At 41.1% G+C, this 21,169-nt stretch overlaps 1 protein-coding gene across 1 annotated transcript in view; it reads left to right on the top strand.

Moving 5' to 3' along the window:
- The window catches only part of cux1.S (cut like homeobox 1 S homeolog), a 249,974-nt gene extending 229,361 nt beyond the window's left edge, over positions 1-20,613 (top strand). The window contains exons 16-23 of the mRNA XM_018249101.2: positions 308-374; positions 1,759-1,874; positions 4,614-4,730; positions 6,151-6,234; positions 12,960-13,016; positions 14,230-14,310; positions 16,482-16,546; positions 19,801-20,613. Of these exons, the coding sequence (XP_018104590.1) occupies positions 308-374; positions 1,759-1,874; positions 4,614-4,730; positions 6,151-6,234; positions 12,960-13,016; positions 14,230-14,310; positions 16,482-16,546; positions 19,801-19,861 (648 nt within the window). The 3' untranslated portion in view covers positions 19,862-20,613. The remainder of the gene's footprint in view (positions 1-307; positions 375-1,758; positions 1,875-4,613; positions 4,731-6,150; positions 6,235-12,959; positions 13,017-14,229; positions 14,311-16,481; positions 16,547-19,800) is intronic.
- Positions 20,614-21,169: the final 556 nt, after the last annotated feature.

Genomic DNA, 21,169 nt, shown 5'->3' with positions numbered 1-21,169 from the left:
ATATTCCTATTTTTGCCCGAAATAGTCGGATTTTCGGGCTAATTCCAGCACAGACCACAGAAACTTCCAAATAGGATAGGGACTTCTCCCATTGACTTCAGCTGAGATGGCGGATTTTCTGATGTGGACTTTTTGCAGCATCAGATCCCAATAAATTTGAGTTTTGCACCAAAAATCCAGACCGGAGTTTAGTAAATAACCCCCATAGAGTTCCATCAAACTAACCGTAGGAAATTAATACTAGCAAATTTATATTGTCAGTAAATGAGGACTGACTTATTTTATTCTTTCTGTTTGTGTTGATCAGGGCGCCGATATTGAAACTATGGAGAAGATCCCAGAGCCCATCAAAGAAGCAACTGCTCTATTTTATGGTAATGAAGATGATGATATGTTGAGTATGGGAGGGGTCTCAGATCAATGGTACAGGTCACTGAGCGATATCTGTAATGCTATGAGAATATTAAGCCTGCCATCTTTACAAAAAAATTGTGGAAACAGTTATTCTCCCTACTGATTTTTATAAAGATCAGAGCATAAGGACTAGCTGACAATCCCAAGCAAATAATTTTAACATCTTTCCCAGAGGTCAACAAATACAAATCATAACAAGCAACATATTATATATATATGTAAAAATGTGTTCAGGATACCAGTATAATGAATCCCATACCTAATAAGATGCACATCTGGAATTGTTCTGCAATAGGGCCTTGGAGTGGATATAATGAAATACTTCTTCAGATTTCCATTGCCCGCTGGTAAACTCATAATAAATTAGATAACTGGATGTTAAGTGTATTGGCTTTTTTCTATGCCAATGACATCTAATATGATACATAAGTTATTTCTTGCTAGCATATATCATGGAGCATCCTACTGTCAAGTATATGATAGAACTTCCCATAGCTTCTATGTACCAGATGTTTCTACCAAACAAAAAGGTACAAATATATGTCTGTAGGCGGAGTCAAAGGATCTCCCAAAATCCTCTGTGAAATAATTCAGTAGTCAAACTCCAGCACTAAGAGAGAGCATCAAGGGTGTATATCAGGGGTCCCCAACCTTTTTTATCCGTGAGCCACAATCAAATATAAAAAGAGTTGGGGAACAACACAAGCATGAAAAAAAGTCCCTTGGGGTGCCAAATAAGGGCTGTGATTGGCTATTTGGTAGCACCTATGTGGACTGGCAGTCTACTTGGCACTATACTCTGTTTTTATGCAATTAAAACTCTCATCCAAGCCTGGAATTCAAAAATAAGCACCTGCTTTGATGCCACGGAGAGAAACATCCAAGGGGTTGGAGAGCAACATGTTGCTCACGAGCTACTGGTTGGGGATCACTGGTATATATGGTATAGTAAGCCAGAAAAAGGGAAATAAATTCTGTGGCAATAGAAAGGAGCTTTTAAAACCTGAGTATTTTTCCATATAATCCAGAGAAAAAAAATATAAGCAATTAGAAACTTGATAAATGTAACCGCTCTGACTCACCGCACATACCTGGCCGCCTGTAAGTATATGACCTGGTGCTGGATTCCCTCAGCTTCCCAAGCCGCACAAAATGCAAAATCTTTATTCAGCCATGTTTAAAAGACACACTGCATGGGATTACTTAACGCGTTTCGCGGCACAGCCGTCCCTAAACATAAGCATGCTATATATATATATATATATATATATATATATATATATATATATATATATATATATGTATGTCAGTGATACAGTTTAAACAATGATATTGTCATTTTAGGTTATCCTGCAAACACTGCAAGTCCTGCACTTCCTGAAGGCCAAATGGACTCTCTCTTGTCCATCATATCCAGTCAAAGGGAGCGATTCAGGTTAAGAAACCAGGAGCTGGAAGCGGTAGGCTGGCACTGATGTTTTTTTTAATGTGTCCAACTGATCCATGTGTTTTCTCTGATTTGTTTCTCTTGGGTCACTTTCATTTCTGCCCACACTGTCTCTGCCTCTTTCCAATTTGCTTCAATGTTTTTCATATGGCTTTTGCCATTACTCCTGTTTCCAGTGTAAACACACTTTATTCTGTCCCTCTGGGTTTCCACCTAAAAGACCATTATTTGACGGGAATCATGGTAAAGATTAAGATTCAGATTGTTCTGATTTGAGGGATGGAATAGGATATAGTATAGGAATAGGAATAGTAAAAAGCACTTGATAAAGAGCAAGAGCTCAAAACATGTCGTGTTTGTGAATAAAGGCACCTTTTGCAGCAGAACCTCTGCGCTATTTTGTATCCACACCTACACTTTGGAATTTTGCATTGATTGGCTTTGGATGGAAGCAAGGTGCTAGGATACTCGAATACTCCACCAAGGGTAAAGTACCAGTCACCTCTTTTTACTAAAAGTAAAAAGCATAGTTACACTAAATACAAGTTGCTTATTTATAAACCTCTTCCTTTTCACACCATTTTTAAGGAAAGCGAACAAATCCATACTATTTATAAATATAGTATATTTGCTTTGAAAAACACTTCATTTTTATTTGCCTATGGCTTTATCTAATTTATATATTGAGAGTTTCATATCTGTGCTGGACCATGGTCACACCAGTGGCTTCATTGGCCATTATGTATAGACCAGGTTTAGAAATTCAGTCTACGAATGGTCTGCATTGGCTCCTAATATGATCCAGGGGCAAAGCAATCAGATCTATCTGATTTGGCCAGTAATTGGGTAGCCAGATTGGGGAAAGCTGCACCCATTTGCCAAGAATTAAAGATACAGCAGTCCTCAAGTTGGAAACTTCAGGCGACTTCGGGAAACAAAGCGCTCCGAGTGCCATCCCGCTGGCGATTTACATTCTAGCCGGCAGGAAGGCAGTTTCAGGGAGATTGGTCGCCCCAAAGAAGAGGAGATTTGTTGCTGGGCGACTAATCTCCCTCAATCTGACTGTGTGTCTCTGCCCTAAGCATCTCCATGCAGCAGTGTAATAAATGTGAATAAGGCTTTCAGAAGAGTAACTGATACTAGGCTGAGTCGTTAAGGTAAATGGCACATGGTGCTACTCGTTGTCCACAGTTTGTTGTGGCTACTAAATGCCAGAAAATACCCAGAATCCTTTGTCAAAACACTCAAATTACTCATATTCATACAATTCATACAAAGGCATTTTCGAACGATTATGTGATAATTATGTGATTATGTGAGTGTTTTAGAGGAGATTCTCAGTATTGTCTATGGCAGGGTATTTTCTGGTGTAGGCATGAGTAATTCCCCCTTTAGGCACGAAACGCGTTAGGCTAATGCATGCTCTAATAAAAACGTTTTAATTTTATAAATAATGTGGCTACTGCTTCACTAATAGTAGGTCTCTTTCTATTTAATTCTTTCTATATTGCTTAAATAATTGGTAACCCTTCGACTGGGGGTTCCCTGGGATGAGAACACCATATAACTTTTTTTCAACGGACTATTTGACTTGGTGATACTTTGTTTCAAGAGCAGAGTCAAACACCAGTGTTTATTTATTTGCTTTGTAGGTGCAACAGATTTACGGATGACAAGTAGTCCCGTGTGACACTGCCCTAAAAGCACATACAGTTATCCTGGCTGTTGAGAATCCCTACCATAAAACAAGACATGTATCTTAAAGGGCACCTGTTGGGTAAAAATGTTATCCCCAAACAAAGGTGCGGACTAATTGAGCCCGCATTCCGTTTGGGATAACAGTCTTTTTTTTTTTTAAATGCCCCCCACCCGCGCTAGGCTACCCGCACCGGGATCTCCCGGTTCTAGCAGCCATATCCAGTCACTAACATGCGCATGTGAGGTCACGTGCATGCGCGTAATTAGCAATTCTGGGCAGCTGTTCATTATGCACATGCGAGTGACCGGACAAGGCTGCTCTAACTGGGAGCTCCTTTTAACCACTAAATTGCAGATTAATAATTAGGGAAGCTGTGCCAATGAGGGCGTGTCTCACTGGTTTACCTTTAAGAGCCAAATTTCTGTTTTTGAAATTGGAAATATGTTTAATCTCAGAGAGCATAATAAGGCTTCTCTGTGCCAGCACCCTGGACCCCTGGAGGGCCAGGAGCCGGATTTCCTCCTCACGGTGCACCTAGGCCACACAGTCCTAATGCCCGATTCACGTGCCTCCCTCAAACGTGCACGCACCGAACCACTGGGGGCTGTACGTCCCTAGTGCGCTTAGAAATGTGGCCGGGCGACATGCTGCCCCTACAATTTTGCTGCCCTAGGCCCAGGTCTCGCCACAAATCTGAGCCTGGCAGTAGCAGCACGCTACCTCAGGCACAGAAACGGGGGCGGGCCCTGGCGCAGGACGCACAGCCGGGCCCCGCGCCCCCCTCCATAAACCTTGAACTGGGCGGGATATGTACAGCGCGCAGACTGCCGGGGGGCCCTGAGGGGGTGCGGGCCCTGGCCCGCTCGCACCCCCTGCTCCCCCGGTAGTTCCGCCACTGCTCAGGCAGCAAAGGAGCTAGGATCGGCCCTGTTAATATTACATATCTCTATCCCTTGTTCCTCTGTTGTACATACAAAATAAGTTGCACTGAAGTTCCTTTTGAAACGTTTGGTATTGAAATGTGTTTCTATATACTTTGATGTGTGTATTTAGGAGAACAGGATGATGCATCACACCATGAGAGCCCTTCAGACCGAGTTGGATAACCTGAGAGCAGACAACATTAAGCTGTATGAGAAAATTAAATTCCTGCAGAGCTACCCAGGGAGGGTGAGTTGCTTCGGATTCACCTCAATCCAAAAAACAGACCTGACATAACCTCCACCTCCCGTGTTTCCAGTTGCACAACATATGGCACTTGTGATCTGCCCACACACACGTCCGACGGTTACACTGCCTTTGTGGATATTTGCACATGAAAAGAACTATCAAACCCCGGTTTTACATTCCCTCATTTTTACACTTTCCCAGATTTTGTACATTTCAATCTTATACATTTCAGTGTGATTCTTTTCCAGATTTTAAGTTAGTTTTCCTGAATTTTATGTCATCATTTTGGCACATTTTCCGTGAAATGCCCTTTTTATCCCCTGTGAATGTTGTTCCACGTTTTAAGTCTTTTCTTTTGCCACTGAAAGGCCATCTCCCCTAGACTCCATTTTATCCAAATAATCCAAATTTTTTAAAATGATTTCCTTTTTCTCTGTAATAATAAAACCGTACCTTGTACTTGACCCAAACTAAGATATAATTAATCCTTAATGGAAGTAAAATCAGCCTATTGGGTTTATTTAATGTTAACATGATTTTCAAGTAGAGGATCCAAATTATTGAAAGATCCGTTATCTGGAATATCCCAGGCAGGGGCGTAACTATAGAGGAAGCAGACCCTGCGGTTGCAGGGGGGCCCAGGAGTGTAGGGGGCCCAGTGAGACCCTAATTAATTAGCAATTTTAATATATCTTGGTAAAATAGGCCAACTTATAAATATTTTGGGGCCCTAAATTGAATTTGCTATGGGGCCCAGTAACAACTAGTTACGCCACTGATCCCAGGTCCCATACATGTATATGCTAAATGTTTAATGCGCCACCATTTTAAATTCCTAAATGGTTTTATTTCTGGTCCTCTTGAGAATGAAAATTCAGGGTTTAACTGTTAAAAAAAGATGACATTTTTCAATCAGTTTGGACAGTTAAGGCAGAGACACACACTCAGATTCGGGGAAATTAGTTGCCCAGCGACAAACCTCCTCTTCTTCGGGGCAACTAATCTCCCTGAACTGCCTGCCGGCGGGATGGCAATAGGTGCGCTTTGTTTTCCGAAGTTGCCTCACGCGGCAAACTGCCGCCGGCAGGAGGCAGTTTGGGGAGATTAGTTGCCTTGAAGAAGAGACGATTTATTGCCGGGCGACTAAATCTCCCCGAATCTGAGCATGTGTCTCTGCACTAAGAATGCCCACTCATATCTCTCCTTTTTGTAAAGATCTGTACCGGGTTTAATTTTTCGTGCTACCACCAGAGGTCACTCCATTCCTGCTTCTAGAACAAAGTGAACCATTCATTCCTGTTTGCAGGGTTCTTTTGCTGTTTGTAATACTAAGTATAGGATTTGGCTTCCCTGTCTTTAGCATAAAACAATGATTTGCTGCTAATAAAGTATATATATATATTTATTGTCTTTCTTTCAGGGAAGCAAAAGTGATGACACTGAGCTACGTTATTCTTCCCAGTATGAGGAACGACTTGACCCATTTACGTCATTTAGCAGAAAGGTAAAGTCCTTATAGGATCTGAAAGCCAAGGGCCATGTCATGTATATGTCTGCTGGTTACATGTAAAGGCTTTACAGATTTGTATTTAAGGCTTTAGGCCTGTGTTCCAAGGTCAGACACACACCAGACATACACAGAGGCATCCAAGAGCACAACTTTGTAATAAAAACAGCTGTAATAATGAAAATCAACTGGAGAGCAGATACGTTCAATTTCTTTGTTAATTTATTGAGAGATGCATGGCACTACATGTTCCTCTGAATAAATGCACAAAGTCATTGGACTTATTTGCTCTCCAGCGGATTTTCATGATTACACAATACATTTAGCCTGGACTTGGTAACAACCAGACCCCTGTTAGATTGAGCACGAGACAATACAAGAACACTTCAGTGGCATCAAAGAACTGTTTATTTTATAAATCCTGAGCTGGTCTAGGAGCTGAGCTGGTCTACATTATAATAGGGATGCACTGAATCCACTATTTTGGATTCGGCCGAACCCCCGAATCCTTCGTGAAAGATTTGGCCGAATACCGAACCGAATCAGAACCCTAATTTGCATATGCAAATTAGGGGTGGGAAGGGGAAAATATTTTTTACTTCCTTGTCTTCTTACAAAAAGTCACGGGATTTCCCTCCCCGCCCATAATTTGCATATGTAAATTAGGATTCGGATTTGGTTCGCCCGGGCAGAAGGATTCGGCCGAATCCGAATCGTGCTGGAAAAGGCCGAATCCCGAACCGAATCCTGGATTCGGTGCATCCCTACATTATAATAAAGGGTAAAAAAAAGGGGGAGGGAAAAAGAGGAAAATTGTCCAGTATTGTATACTTGTGAACAGTAACGTACACTTACTAATATTACCAAGGGGTCCAGGTGCTCAAGCCCCAGACCTTTAGCTTGGGGAGGTAATGTCATACATATTCGATTCAATTGTAGGCTGGCACAAAAAACGGACCTCACTCCAAAGTATGATGCAAATAAAAAGTAATTTATTAAACAACATCCCAAGTGTTAGCCTTACGCATTTCGTGCCTTGTGGCACATTAGGCTGTTGGGGGGGGAGCTGGTAGTTGTTCAGCAACAGGCTGATCCGTGATTATGTATCTTATTCACTCTCACATTGGGACAGCTGCTTTCCTACAATGTTCAAGGACCTCCATCTTCAGCCCAGTTAAATCATTCACCTTCCCAAGGTTTAAGGGATGGGGGGCCAGTAATTCCTAAGCACAGCCTGTCTGTACGTTGTCACACTACTCAATTCTCAATGTTATAATAAACATCATTTTTAGGGCATACTTAGCAATCTGCTAGGTATGCTGCATGGAATGGAGCATGGAACAAAGCTGTCAAACACCCCCCCCCCCTTATTTTTTCTGGAATTACCAGATTTTGGGCTTAATCCCCCCTGGTTTCCCATCACTCATCAAGAATCCCCTCCAGCCCCCCCCCCCCGATTTCTGTCAATTTTTCGAGATTTCGGATAATTTTCAGCAAACATCTGATGTGCACATGTGCAGAACATGTTAGTAACATAAGTGGTGGGATGTGCACATGCGCAGGGCGTGTGGCTTCAGGAGACATTCAGATGTGCGTCACAGCACTTCTGCAGACATTTTCGGCAACATGATTCAAGCCCCCTATAAATATAGCTAGAAAGGTTGACAGCTCTGCATGGAAGGTCCCAAGCTAATTGGCACCAGCCACACAACAATGTTCTCAGTACTCGGCTCTACCTTACCAAACAAGCCTGGGACCTTCTGTGCAGGGAGCCTAGCAGAATGCACTCCAACTATACAGACACTCCAACCTTCAAACACGTTGTTATGCTGAAAGTCTGTGCTGTCCAGAACTGCTAATATTTCAGAAACCACTAAATAGTTTTAGGGTCTTCTAAAAACAGCCTTGCCAGCCAATTATCCTAGGACTTTCTGTGTAGAGTTCCTATCAGAAAGAACTACTTTCAGCCTTATTATATGAGAGATTTAGGGGAATATTTATACACCAATAAGGCTGCTGGTAGCCACAATGGGGGAGTGCCAATAATACAGGCTAAAATATTGGCTCGCTCCCCCTACAAAGTGCATGCTTCATTGTTCTGCTTGATAGTGTTTATTTGTGACACGGCCGGCTTGGTGAGCCACACAGTGTTTTGGAATATAATTCTCATGCTATATCTGATTCCCTGACTTCGGCCTCAGATCCACATTCCTGGCTGAGCTCTGTGCTTCTGTCCAGACAAAGTTACTTGAGGATTTAGAAACTTCTGAAAAAGCAAAGGGAGAATGAAGCACTTAGTCAGCATTTCAGGATGATTAATGAGTGGGCCATGTACCTCTTCCTGCGCAACAAGAACACCCCTCCCCTTGAATCTCACTGGTATTGCTGTTCTTTTAACTCATTTACCAGCTCCTTTACCAAGTCATGGTTATGTGATTAACCCACCCCTGCACCATGTTACAGGTCAGCAGTGTAGCCTGGAATCTACAAAGCATTACTCAAAGCATTTCAGTTCAGAATTTGATATTTAGTAAAATGAGATTCTACATTCTCCTACATTGGAACAAAACTCCACTATCATTTAGCAACAGCTTAAACAGCTACAATACTCTTAACCATTTCCATTAATTTGGGCTTAGTACAGTGAAATACCCAAGCAAGCCTAGACATAACTGACCCGTTTTCTACAGGACAGACCCGATTTTGACAGCTCAGGCTGCAGTCCTGGCTTTTTATTAAAAAGTTCAGAATTTCTCGTTGATCACCTGCACTGACACCAGAAAAAGATACAGAGTTTCTGAAACTGAAACTTGGCAGAAAACCCAGAACCCTCAGCAGGTGCACTTTGATACCTTTTTAACAATTTCAGATAAGCAAATATACAATTGTAACTATTTAAAGGGCATGTAAAGGCAAAAAAATAAAATCCCATTTTTACTTTCTTTAATGAAAAAGGAAACTATCTCCAAAATGTGTACCGTTTTTATAAGAAACCTCACTGTATGCAGTGAAATTCTCCCTTAATTTACTGCTATGGATAGGAATTGTCAGATGGTCCCTAACTGCTGAGCAGGGAAACACTCATACTTATAAACAGCAGGGGGAGCCCCCGTCTTACTTCCCAGCCATGCAGAACTCAAGCAGCTTTGTTTATGACAATCCCTAAGCAGCCCAGACCACACTGAGCATGTGCACAGTCTTAGTCTTGCAAAGATGTTTAACAAAGTTACAAGATGGTGACACCCTGTAGCCAACTTTGAAAGCATAAATTATTTGTTTGATTAGGCTTGTGGTGCAGTAAGTTCATGTTTATATTTAGTATACAAAATACAGCATTTACATGCCCTTTAAGTTAAGCCGTTCTCTTGGGATAACTGAGACTAGCAGCTTAAAGGACAATTTCATCTCCATTGGCAAAACTGTTATAAAACATACAACATTGACCTAAAACTCCCAGAAATGTGTTCCAACTTTCATAACCTGACAAATTTTGTAAAATGGACATGGTAATTAGGGGGTTTGGTCGTAAAATGGACATGTCAAACTACTTTCTGTCCTTTCCATTTTTCAAATGTTGGGAGGTATGGCTAGACTCTGTACAGGCTCAAAGAATATCCCTGTTCCCTTGGCCATAACCAGTCAGGTCATAACAAACCCATATGGCAGGCAGGGCTGTCTGGTATTTAGTTTTGCTCACCAAACCCCTGGATGTTGCGCCCAGTGGCCTCAAAGCAGGTGCTTATATTTAAATTCTTGGCTTCAAGGCAAGCTTTATAAACCATGTGTACTGCCAAGTAGAGCCTCCTGTAGCCTGCCAGTCCACATAGCGTCTATGGGGCAAATTCACTAACTTCCGAAAATTCGCCAGCGACGGCTTCGCTCACAGCACAACACTTCGCCAGGAGTAGATTCGCCAGGACAACGCTAATTTACTAAAATCCGAAGTTCTGTCCAGGTTGCCGAATGCTGGCAAAGTTGTGCTAGCGTTACTGCACCAAGCGATGCGAAGATGCCTTAGCGTTGGCTAATTTGCATACGGCGGGAAGTTAAAGTTCAATGGACGTATATGTTGCAGCAAATACATTACACTACACAAGCCCAGGGAACCTTAATAAAATAAAATAAAATTGTTATATTGCCCTACACATGAGCCCAGTGTATAGTTTATGTGCCATATGTTAGTAAATGTAGGGGGGAAGCTGGTTTCCCCAAAAAAAATTTACATACTTTTGCAGCCTATCACCCAGAAAAAGGAAAAGACGCCAGCGTTTTTTGAAAATGTTTCAACTATTTTTTGAGGAACTCCTATCTACTCTATTGCACTTCGCCTGGTTTGAGGTGGCGAAAGCAAGTCTGGCGCAAGTGGTAACGTTCAGTAAAATCCACGTCTTAGTGAATTTGCATAGATACGTCCATTCGCCAGATCGCAAATTCGCCAGGCATTAAGGAGTGAAGTACCGCTAGAGTCTATCTCCTTTGCTAGCGAAGTTACACCAACGACCGTTGGCAAAGTACCGAAATGATGTCACGCTGGCAAATTTCCATCCGCGTTATTCACTTGCCCTTTAGTAAATTTTCCCCTATAGGTCTAATAGTCAATCACAACCCTTATTTGACATCCCCAGGGACTTTTTCCATGCTTGTGTTGCTCCCCAACTATTTTTTTTACATTTGCATGTGACTCACTGTTTAAAAATGTTGGAGACCCCTGGTCTAGGCCATAAACAGTTATAGACACTATCCCTGTATGTCAGTAGGGTCACAAACTTTTTTTTTTTTTACTATACTTTATTTTTATTTATTTTTTTCCTATTACCAACAATACTATAAACCAGACCAGCAAATTACCAGTCCAGGGCTGATCCCACAGCATGTGCATTTTTTTTCTAAAGAAGAGCGCTGGTCTGGGGGAATACAATTTGCAACTTAATTTCTTAGCGGTTAGGCAGGTTATATATAGACTTAAAAGGTTGAACTTGGACGTGTGTCTTTTTTTCAACCTAACTTACTTTGTCCCATACCCTCGGCCACATCGGGACCCTCAGCAAGAACTTGCATTTTAGCTTTTTATGCTGCCATTTCCAGAAGTCTTTCATTTTTACTCAAGCAGAGTAATTTCAGTGAGTGTTATGTTACAAAACATACAGTGTATCATTTGCACTTGTTCCTTAAAGTGATTGATTTGTGTTTGTTTTTGAGTGTACATAAGGACATGCCATTCTGTGTGCAATAAACCCTGTGAGTACCGACCAGGCAGATAATAAATTGGATTGTTAAATGTTAATACTTGAAGTTTGCTTGAGGAGGCCAAGTCATAGAATATGAGCCAGCATTTATAGACCTTTTCAGTGGAAATCAACCTCCATATTTACCTTGTGGTCTTGATATCACTTACCTGAAACCACATGATGCTTCCTAAAACTACAGGAATGCACTTAGTGAGACGTATATGAATAACGCGTTCTCCATTGCCAGGGGTGCGAGTTGAGGCTGTCGCCTCTGGCGGCAGCGCCCCACTAGGTACCAGGGGCAGCAAAAATGCTGCTCCTGGTACTTTAAGAGCGAATTTCCGGGGGAGGGGGGGCAGCAGCAACTGCTGCTGCCTCAGGGGGTGGAAAGGCCAGGATCGCCCCTGTCCATTGCTACATACAATTGTTCTTCCTCCGTTTTCATGGTCAGCCAAAGAATTTGCTGTCACCTGCCATTCACTTAGATCATACCATTGCCTTTAGTTTATCATACAGTCATACAGTTAAAGGGGACCTGTCACCCAGACATAAAAAGCTGTATAATAAAAGTCCTTTGCATATTAAACACGACCCACAAATTATTTTTATTATTAAAACACCCATACCTGTTATAATCTCATATAATCTGCGAGACATAGGCAGACGCAGGTTGTGCCTAAATGGCATTGTGGGTAATTCTGCTCAGTTGGATGTCTACACCCTTCTTTGCATTCTAATTTAGCCCAATGTTGGTTTGTGAAAAGGTACAGCTATGGGGACATAGAAAGGCAAGTAGGAAGCAAAGAGTACTTTCTCTTGGCCTGGTTTGGTGTCCGACATCTGACATTATGTGGGTTCTGGGTTTTATAAATGACTGTAGGTTCAACGAAATGTATCTTTAAAATGATTTGCACTGTTTAAAGGGGACCCGTCACTCAAAGAAATTATTCTTAATCCTATTTTATCACATTAGTCAAGCAAAATGAACTTTAATTACACTGTATAAATTATTTGAATCTTGTTTCCTCCAGTCTGGGAATTCATAATTATAGCAAGAAGGCAGGAGTCATTTTGTATACAATGTTATTAGGGCAAGCCTTGTATCATCTCAGAATCTTGTTTGTGCACCAGAATAGGGGACCTGTTGTCCATCCCCATGCCATGGCTTCACAATTAAATGGTTAAAAGAACAGGGTATAGTGGCATCTAGAAAGTGCTGAATGTAAAGTGAAAGTAATTTTTTGCCTAAGGCATAAAGGAGGGACAGTCAATATTTGATTGACTGCTGAGATTTTTAAATGGGTTTTTAATGATTTAATAAAAAAAAAGAATTTGGATTTCATGTTTAATTGGAAAATAACTTTTATTATACAGCTTTTTATGGCTGGGTGACAGGTCCCCTTTAAAGTGATGCTTTTATATTTGTGCGGTCTCACCGTATTCACATAATCATATATTCAGCAAATGTCTGAAAGTATTGTGCTTGGATTTCAGGAACGCCAGAGGAAGTATCTGAGTCTCAGTCCGTGGGACAAGGCTACGCTCAGCATGGTAACGTTCAATAACTGCTCTTATTTCCAGCATTTTAGTATTGTGAGGCATTTCTTTTTATGCCTAGATGTTCTTTATTGAAAATGCACCCTTGATAAAACTTAAACTGTGGGTGAAGACTCAAAAATGGGTTGATCCCATTGTTATTTACTGTACCTGAGCCAGACTTCCGTTCTCTTGTGGCTTCCACAATTCTGACACTCGGCTGTGGAAAAGTGAAATGCCCTGTGCATGAGCAGTAAGGGGTGAGCTCTTGTGCTTTGCCTGAGACGTGGTAAATAACCCAATAAATGTTATGAAATTTGATATTGTTGACCTGATCTCATCTACTGATAATGTTGGAAATTAAAATGATTGCCCATCACAGTCATTGATGCTCCAAGAAGTCCCTACTCTAAATCACCATTGATTTCTTAATCCCATTCCCTTTGTTACACCACTATCTTAAGTTTTATTTCTAAACTGCACACTGCAAATAATTCACTCTACAATATAAAATTTGATTCCTAAACCAGCAAGTGTATTTTTTTAGTTGTAATATTGGTGTATAAGTGCCATCTCAGGTAATTTTGCCTGGTCGTGTGCTTTCAGAAAGCCAGCGCTTTAGGATGGAACTGCTTTCTGGCAGACTGTTTCACCTACTCAATGTAACTGAATGTGTCGCAGTGGGACCTAGATTTTACTATTGAGTGCTGTTCTTAGATCTACCAGGCAGCTGTTATCTTGTGTTATGGAGCTGCTGTCTTGTTACCTTCCCATTGTTCTGTTGTAAGGCTGCTGGGGGGGGGGGTGATATCACTCCAACTTGCAGTACAGCAGTAAAGAGTGACTGAAGTTTATCAGAGCACAAGTCATATGACTGAGGGCAGCTGGGAAACTGACAATATCTCTAGCCCCATGTCAGATTTCAAAATTAAATATAAAAAAAATCTGCTTGCTCTTTTGAGAAATGGATTTCAGTGCAGAATTCTGCTGGAGCAGCACTATTAACTGATGCGTTTTGAAAAAAAACTTTTTTTTACCATGACAGTATCCCTTTAAGCAGCTGATCTTGGACGAGTACTGAATATTTCCGTAATGTTTTTGAACAAAAGTATTTGTGTGTCTTCTTGCAGATCAGCTGGAAAAATTACAAATGAATGATAAATGCCATAACATTAAAGGACAAAGAACAATTAGCATTAAGTAATGTGAAATGGTTTTACTTTTCCAGGGAAAACTCGTTCTTTCTAACAAAGTGGCTCGGACGATCGCATTTTTCTACACCCTTTTCCTGCATTGCCTGGTCTTTTTGGTAAGTAGCTTTGAATACATAAATCCATGTTGCACTTCACTGCATTATAATATCACATGCAGATATGATGAACAGCTCCCAATAAAAAAAAACACAGTGTATAACAATTAGCATTAGATACAACAAATGCATTTAGATCTAGTACAAGTCCCCTCAGGTTGGGGCCACACAGGCCACATGGTCGCCAGCTGAACTCCAATCAAACAGCTGCATCAGTGTTGTGCTTCTTTCTTGGTGGCTCCCTCATAAAAGCTAAACTGATAAACTGCTACCACAAAGTGTTTTTTAGTAAAATTACTAAAAAATACACAAAAACCAAAGTAATAGTCCATCGAATAGAAACTGCACTCACAGGTCTTAAGTATATTTTAAAAAATTAATTAATTAATGAATTTATATATATATATATATATATATATATATATATATATATATATATATATATATATAAACAACCTTTCCATCTTTAAACACTACTCCCCATCACCAAGTGTCACACACATTGTATATGGCTCCGCGTGGCTTGCAGGGTACATACTGTATATACTTGTGCCCATTTGCCTTGTTCTTGTATCAGTTCATTGGAGACAGTACAGGTAGCTGGCAGATTGATATGCAGAACTGGAAATGTGCTGCCCACATTCACCACTAACTCACGCTTTATATTTGGGTTGGGTTTTTTTTTAGCATCCTCTGGGGGCCATTATAGCAGACTAGTGGGAACTTCTGCACAGTGGGTGTTTATGATTTATGTATAGAGAGTGCTGCTTTCATCACTTCGTCTTTTACTATTAGTGCTTTATATTCATGCAATATCTTAAAGCAGTGGTCCCCAACCTTTTTTGGACCAGTGCAAATAATTTTGTTTTTGGCAAGGATCAGGATGGGGTCACCGGGCCAGGGGAGGGGTCGGTTGGTCGGGGCGGGGTTAGCAGCAAGTTTGGATGCGCCAACGTCCAATTCGGCACGCCTCTTTTTTGGGCTGGGCACTCCAGTGCAGGGGTGTTCGTGGCCCAGCATTTGGGGACCCCTGTCTTAAAGGAATTGTTCAGTATAAAAAAAAACTGGTAAATAGATAGGCTCTGCAAAATAAAAAATATTTCCAATATAGCTAGTTGGACAAATATGTAATGTATAAAGTTTGGAGTGACTGGATGTCTAACATAATAGCCACAACACTACTTCCTGCTTTTCAGCTCTCTTGGTTTCCACTGATTGGTTACCAGGCAGTAACCAATCAGTGACTTGAGGGGGGACCACATGGGTCATAACTGTTGCTTTTGAATCTGAGCTGAATGCTGAGGATCAATTGCAAATTCACTGAACAATTATGTCCCATGTAGCCCCCCTTCAAGTCGCTGACTAACTCAGAGTTAGAGAGCTGAAAAGCAGGAAGTAGTGTTCTGGCTATTATGTTACACATCCAGTCACTCCAGCCTTTACACAATACATTTTTGGCTAACTAATTATATTAGAAACACGTTTTATTCTGCACAGCCTATCTATTTACCCAGTTATTTATTTTTACACTGAACTGTTCCTTTAAAAGGGAAGATTAATCGACATACCATTTGCATTTAACTTCCCATAGACTACAAAAGAGCAACAATATCTATTTATGATTGCTGAAATCTATATAGAATGACTCTGTCAAGACAAGTATGGCATCGCCCACTCACAGGTATTGATGCAAATAGTCAGAGAAGCAGCTTTGTGTGCAGTCATTAAAATACAATCAGTGTCGGACTGGCCCACCAGAATACCAGGAAAACTCCCGGTGGGCCCAGGTGTCAGTGGCCCTCTTGCTTCTAACCATTTGGCCTATTTCATGGCTATTCGCTATTTCTTTATGGAAAAAATTAATAATGGAAGAATATAGTAAGTAGATATAAAAAACTAGGAGAATAAAGAGGGTGAGTGAGAAGGAATAATAGTTTGGAAAGTGGGAACACAGTCTAAGGTTTTCTGGTGGGCCCCTGGCATCCCAGTCCCACACTGAATACAATCACAATCTTCACTCTCTTTTATATGTCCTTTGGCTTATGACTGTATTGCTTATCATCACATGACCCACTGCAATAAAAGGGTTAAAATGTGTCTGAAACGGGTAAAACTGCAAGAAGTAACAATGTCTAGTATTAAGTGCATTATCTTTTACCTTCTTTTAACAGGTATTGTACAAGACGGCCTGGAGCGAGAGTGTGGAGAGAGACTGTGCTGCTTACTGCGCTAAAAAGTATGTGTATAGATAGAGTAATAGGAAGTGGTACTTATTGCTTGCTGAGCTTCCCATTAAATCCACTTGCTGCTCAGCTGCACCTCTGGCTGGATCATCTATTCATGGGGGGCTGTACATGACTGGTATTGATTCTTCAACATATTAATCTGATTTAGTTCCCCTGAAAACTGAGTTATAAAAATGACCAATAGCTTCAGCACATGTCAACTTTCCCATGTCCACAAACCAATTTTCAGAATCTGTCCTTACTGTAAGCCCGTAGGTACCAGAAACAGCAAGGTTTAAAACACAATAGCATTTTACCAGTGGCTAGGTAGGTTGGCCACTGTGCACAAAGGTTCCTTTAAAGGAGAACTAAACCCTAAAAATTAATATGGCTAAAACTTCCAAATTTGATGTAATGACCTTTCAGTTTATCAATAGCAGCAATGATCCAGGACTTCAAACTTGTCACAGGGGGTCACCATCTTGGAAAGTGTCTGTGACACTCACATGCTCAGTGGGCTCTGAGCAGCTGTTGAGAAGCTAAGCTTAGGGGTCGTCACTAATTATTAAGTAGAAAATGCGGTTGGCCTGTAATATAAGCTGATACTACAGGGCTGATTATTAAATTCTGATGCTAATTGCACTGGTTTCTGTGCTGCCATGTAGTAATTATCTGTATTAATTACTAATCAGCCTTATATTGTGACATTTCTATTCTATGTGTACTGTATATTGTGAGTGGGCAGTGTCGGACCGGCCCACTGGGATACCAGGAAAAGTCCTGGTGGGCCCAGGTGTCAGTGGGTCCTCATGCTGCTAAATATTTGGCCTATTTCATGGTCATTCCCTATTTCTATGAGACCAAAGAGGCTAAATAGATGGAAAAATAGAGGATAGTAGGTAAAGAAAAGAGATTAGGAGAATAGAGGTTGAGTGAGGAGAGGAAGAAAAATAGTACTAAGAGTGGGCCCCTGGTCTAAGATTAATTGGTAGGCCCCTGGTCAAAGGTTCTTGGGTGGGTCCCTGGTGTCCCAGTCTGATACTGTGAGTGGGTCCCTAAGCTCAGTAAGTGACAGCAACACAGAGCATGTGCAGTGAATCAGCAGAAAAGAAGATGGGGAGCTACTGGGGCATCTTTGGAGACACAGATCTTCCCTGCTAAAGGGCTGTGGTTGCCTTGGGCTGGTACAGAAGCCCAAAATGTAATGTACAACATTTCTAGCTACTTCTTTAGTTAGGCTTTAGTTCTCCTTTAAGAGCAAGTCTGTAGAGCTCTATATCTAACCTGTTTACTGCCTGACTCCCCTGCAGCCTTCACCCCATTGTGTCCCCACCGGTATAGCGCAGCTCAATGCACCAATGTAAAGCTTTTATGTTAGAAAGTGTTGGCTTTGTGACAATCATATGGCAAGTGAATGATAGTGTTTCCCATTCTTACCACCTCCATAAACAACTTCCTCTCATCTCCCCGGAGCCTTCAAACCCAAGGATATCACTTTCCATAGAAAGCAATTCCTCCCGGGATGCCTCGTGCCTAATGGGAAAAGGACTAAAATCTCTCAGTGCTGCACATATGTGACCAGGAGGAGAGGTTTCCTTTCAGGGACATTAAATTAAGCTGAAGTACACAATGTGAGCCCTGTGTCCCACGGGCTGTTGTTATGCTCAGTTATAGTTCAGCCATAGCTGTAAATTGCAAAAGTGCTCAGATATGCCCCTTTAGTATGTTTTGCATTATTTTTGGAGGGTTTAGATTCTGCTTGTCAGTACACAAATACAAATCCTACAGAAAGTGCTTTGGGACCTATTATCTGGAAAACAGGGAAACACCCATGTTCCAAACACATGAAATAATGCATTCGTGTGCTGCAAATATAAATGAATTATACCTAGTTAAAAGGTCATTCTAATTAAAAGCCATTGCCTTACTTTCCCACCAATGTCTAACAGATACTATGCATTAATGCAGAAATATATATTTCTATGTTGCACAGTGCTCTATGGCTTGGTTGAAAAACAGGGCACAGGCAGCATCATATAAAGAGAGTGGAATATAATTGAGTTAATATAATTTAATGTACATTTGTTAAAAGAATGTGCCCTGCGGTAAGGGAAAGTAATGCTGTTCTGTAATGACATTAATATAATAGGAGACATGTAAAATGTAGCTTAGTAAACAATACGTAATGATATATTCATTAGAAAGGCACCAAATCCAAGATTTACTAGGATCCTAGTACTTTTTACACTGCTACACTGAAATGGGACCCTTAAAGTCATGTGACTATAAAGCGCTAGACAACTGAATGAGACCGCATTTTTTTCTTTTAGTTGATGCAATTTTTTTTATTTTTCTCATATTTGAATATGTAAATTTGGGATCACATGGGCCCAAAATTGGGCTGCATTTTTTGTCAAGGATTTGGTATTTGGCCAAATCCCAAAAATAAGGATTGGGTGCATAATTGGTGAATAGTGATGTCACATATAATAGTGATGTCACATATCATAGTGATCTCACTAGTCATTGAGGATTGGGAATTACAGGAAATAGCGTACTTTCTTTCAATACAAGAATATTACAATTACCCCAGAGTTCCCTTGGCTGGTCGTATCAAGTGTGATATGAGATATACGCAATTGCACATTTTAAGTTCCATGTTTAAGAAGGACAACACCCGCTGGATATTTGAGGCTAAATATAGTGGCAAAGTAGAGAGCATGCTGGACTCTTCATCAATCGTTGCACACACAGTACAGCAGGATCGTCTGTGCATGTAGCCTGGGGGATTTTATTTGGTGCAATTTTATTTACCATATAGGCAAACGCCAGAGGAGCTGCTGTAAGTTGCCATAGAGTCACTATTGGGTTGTTTGGGCCAGGGCCTAGTTTGAATCTCGGTGCAAACCTGCACCCAAGGGCTGTCCCATAAAAAGCCAGGCAAGTGCCCTCTGATGCCTGTATAGAGTAAATACAGCCATGTGTCCTGCCTAAAATTCTGCAGTAAAAAACTTTTGCAAGGGCTTGCTCTGCAAATACAAGTCTTGTGTGCCAGTGTGTATCTAAAATTTAACCCGGGGGTATAATTTGGGGGGGATGAGAGGCACTGCCCCACTGGCCACCCTGGTGCCACTACCAGTGGAACAATCATAGTATATAAAGTATAATAATAACAGTACTGTGTATAAAATAATTTAAAATTGATTATATGCACTAGGGTTTCATGCTAACAGTAGCCAATGTTCTTTTGCTCTCTTCCGTACAGGTACTCTGATCACTTGCACAAGTTCCATGAGAATGGAGAAAACGCAGCCATGTGGCAATAGGGAGCGAGAAGAGGCATCTCCAGCCTCCTGCGGCCAGGACAAGACCAGGACAAGACCAAATAAGCGAATGTGTCTCTCGTATAAGCATTAGGCACTGCTGCATGACCCAGACGCGCTGATCTTTTCAATTCTGCAAAGCAGCAGACACAGGAGCTGAGAAATGGATTTCTTATACATTTTTAAATAGGCAGATATCCACTTAGGCTGGACATTGCCCTGCCACGTTCAGGTCAATAGCACAGCTTAGTGGGCCGTTCAGTTCTTCAGTACCTTCCTGTGATGCTGCTTCTTAAAAGAGAGCAAAGCCAAACTGAAATCTAAAATATGAACATGGGGAAAGGAAAAGAACAAAGTAGATCAGGGATGTCCAGCTTTCACTTCACAAAAAAAAAATATATAAATAAATATATATATGTATATTTATTTATTTATTTATTTTTAAATTCCCATCTTGCAAGTCTATTTACCAGTTACATTTGGGACATGCTGAAGAATTCTGTGCAGACTTCAGATTGTGAAAGCTTAAGAAGTACCACAAACCAATCCTGGCTTTTCAAAGCCCTTCTTTTGTCACCCTGATGGACCTAGTTGCCATCACTGCACTGGGGTAGGTGTAGCACTGGGGTATGAATGTCTGATCTTTAGCAGAAAGTTTTATTTTCAATACAGTTTCCTGCAGGAAACATCTCCTTACCCCAAACCTTTCACCCTTACAGAAAGCAGTGATCCTTACCAGTAACATAAGCTTACCGTATATACTCGAGTATAAGCCGAGTTTTTCAGCCCCCAAAATATGGTGAAAAACTCTACCTCGGCTTATACTCGGGTCAATCGCAAAAGCGGTCGCCGGTGTCTAATAATAGTCGCCGGCGTCTAAGAATAGTCGCCGGCGTCTAAGAATAGTCGCCGGCGCCTAAGAATAGTCACCGGCGTCCAAGAATATTCTCCAAGAATATTCGCCGGCGTCCAAGAATGGTCGCCGGCATCCAAAAACGAGACGCCGGCACCTACAATGGGAGCAGAAACCCTCAATTTTTTGATTGAAACTTACCAGAAGCTGCTGCATTTCTCACCCTAGGCTTATACTCGAGTCATTAAGCTTTCCCAGTTTTCAGATGTCAAATTAGGTACCTCGGCTTATACTCGGGACTGCTTATACTCGAGTATATACGGTAATTCATTTTACCATTCTGGCCTTTCCTATAGCAACAAACTCCAAAATGTCTGTTAATGGCACTCTCTCTTTTAAGTATTCGTACATTAGTGGTTTTATGTCGGGTTAATTGGGGAAGTCTATGGCAAAAATCA

This window comes from Xenopus laevis, chromosome 2S (genome assembly GCF_017654675.1).
Source record: "Xenopus laevis strain J_2021 chromosome 2S, Xenopus_laevis_v10.1, whole genome shotgun sequence".
NCBI lineage: Eukaryota > Metazoa > Chordata > Amphibia > Anura > Pipidae > Xenopus > Xenopus laevis.
This window is presented reverse-complemented; position numbering and strand designations above follow the sequence as displayed.